The 1,558-nt window shown below is 31.4% G+C and overlaps 1 protein-coding gene across 3 annotated transcripts in view; it reads right to left on the bottom strand.

Annotated features, from left to right (window-relative positions):
- LOC107727612 (triadin-like) overlaps window positions 1-1,558 on the bottom strand; it is a 49,313-nt gene that overhangs the window by 11,521 nt on the left and 36,234 nt on the right. For 2 of the 3 annotated variants that reach the window (XM_016537534.1, XM_016537533.1), the window contains 2 exons: window positions 978-1,031; window positions 270-314 (listed from right to left, as the gene is read on the bottom strand). In XM_016537534.1, coding sequence (XP_016393020.1) covers window positions 270-314; window positions 978-1,031 — 99 coding nt within the window. The remainder of the gene's footprint in view (window positions 1-269; window positions 315-977; window positions 1,032-1,558) is intronic. The other variant, XM_016537535.1, reaches the window with a different exon arrangement.

Below are 1,558 nucleotides of genomic sequence, written 5' to 3'. Positions count from 1 at the left end.
AATTAATGCCGCGATTTCAATATTCATAAGGATAAATTTTTAGGTGTGGTCAATACGTCAATTTTGTACGTTTAAATGCTGAAAATACGTCAGTATTGTACGTTTTAGTGCCTGTAAAAACGTAAATAAATGTACGTTTTATAGAACCACGTTACGTAAAATACATACGAATTATCATGAGATCACGTTGGGATGACTTACCCCTTTAAAATGATGTCTAAATAGTCAGCACACTAGTTTTTAAAACCGAGGTATTGACTTCTTCATACCTTTGGTTTCTTCTGCCATTTTCTTCTCATCTGGAGCAGGTTTTCCTGGAGGTGAAGGAAAATATTGCTTGTCATATTTTCTTTCAGTCTCCTGTGATTTCACATTTACACAATATGTGAATTTGACACCTTTATAATTGCACGTCAAGTATCCATGCGAAGTCTTTTAATCAAGTTTAAAATCAGAGTTATTTCTATTCTTTAGGTGTCAGGAACACATGCTCAGTTATGTGATTATATAGTCATGGAGCAGAACATGAAAGGTGCACTTCCTGTCATAAAAATAGAGAAATTCTGACATGACTTCATCTGAAGTTATATAACTTGACAGATCCAATTTTCCTGTGCCAACTGAAGTCTAGTGAGATTTTAATATTTATTTTTTTTGCTTGATCCACCTTATAATCATCCATGCAGTAAGTTGTTTGTATTTTTACAAAAACAAAGAAAACATGTACCAGTGTTCACAACACAAAGCATCCATTGGAAAATTGATATAAAAACAATTCCTCAATATTTTGCCACGCTTGTCTATTTCGTGCTGTGAGTTGTCAAGAATACAATTCGGAAACTTTAGATCCAGTTTTAGGCTTGTTAGCAATGGAAATCAAAGATATGTTCTCTCTTTTTTGGGGGGGATATTCAAAGATACAGAGATGTCTATCAGGCTTTTTATAATGCACTGTTAAAATAATCATTAAAACTTACCCACAACTTTAATAGCTTGTTTGGCTTTTGGTGTTGATGCTGCCCTTTTCTTGACTAATGATCAAACATAATCAAAAATATTAGATTGATGCTACAGTATACATTATAACACAGCATACAGTATATATTTTAAAGAGCACTATATTTAGCCTACTTTTAGTCACGCTTGTCGATTACACTAAACAGGAATTGCTAGCTCTTGCAGTATTTGATGTGTTAGCCTTTTGAAGATTTCAATGAACTAAAGAAGTTAAAAGCACTTAAATACTGTATACTGGTTTTCTGTCAAGAAGTCAGTAAGTATTGCATGCAATAATTATAGTCTATTAGCAATCTAAAAATGCAATGACCTATCGCTCAAGATGGACAAAATCATTATTCAAATGTAGTTGCTTGGAGGATTACTGATTGAAAAATCCAGTAGGTCTTCAACACATTCATGCTTATTATTACTAATTTTACTCATTTTAAATTTACCCACTGAAACCTCTTTATAAAAACAGGAGATTCAAAAATTCAAACTATATATATATATATTTATATATTTATATTAATTTTTTTAAACAATATAGTATATTTTT

Source organism: Sinocyclocheilus rhinocerous, unplaced genomic scaffold (assembly GCF_001515625.1).
Source record: "Sinocyclocheilus rhinocerous isolate Xijiao unplaced genomic scaffold, SAMN03320098_v1.1 scaffold185, whole genome shotgun sequence".
In the NCBI taxonomy this organism is placed as follows: Eukaryota; Metazoa; Chordata; class Actinopteri; order Cypriniformes; family Cyprinidae; genus Sinocyclocheilus; species Sinocyclocheilus rhinocerous.
The sequence above is the reverse complement of the archived record's forward strand: the minus strand, read 5'-3'. Positions and strand labels throughout refer to the sequence as shown.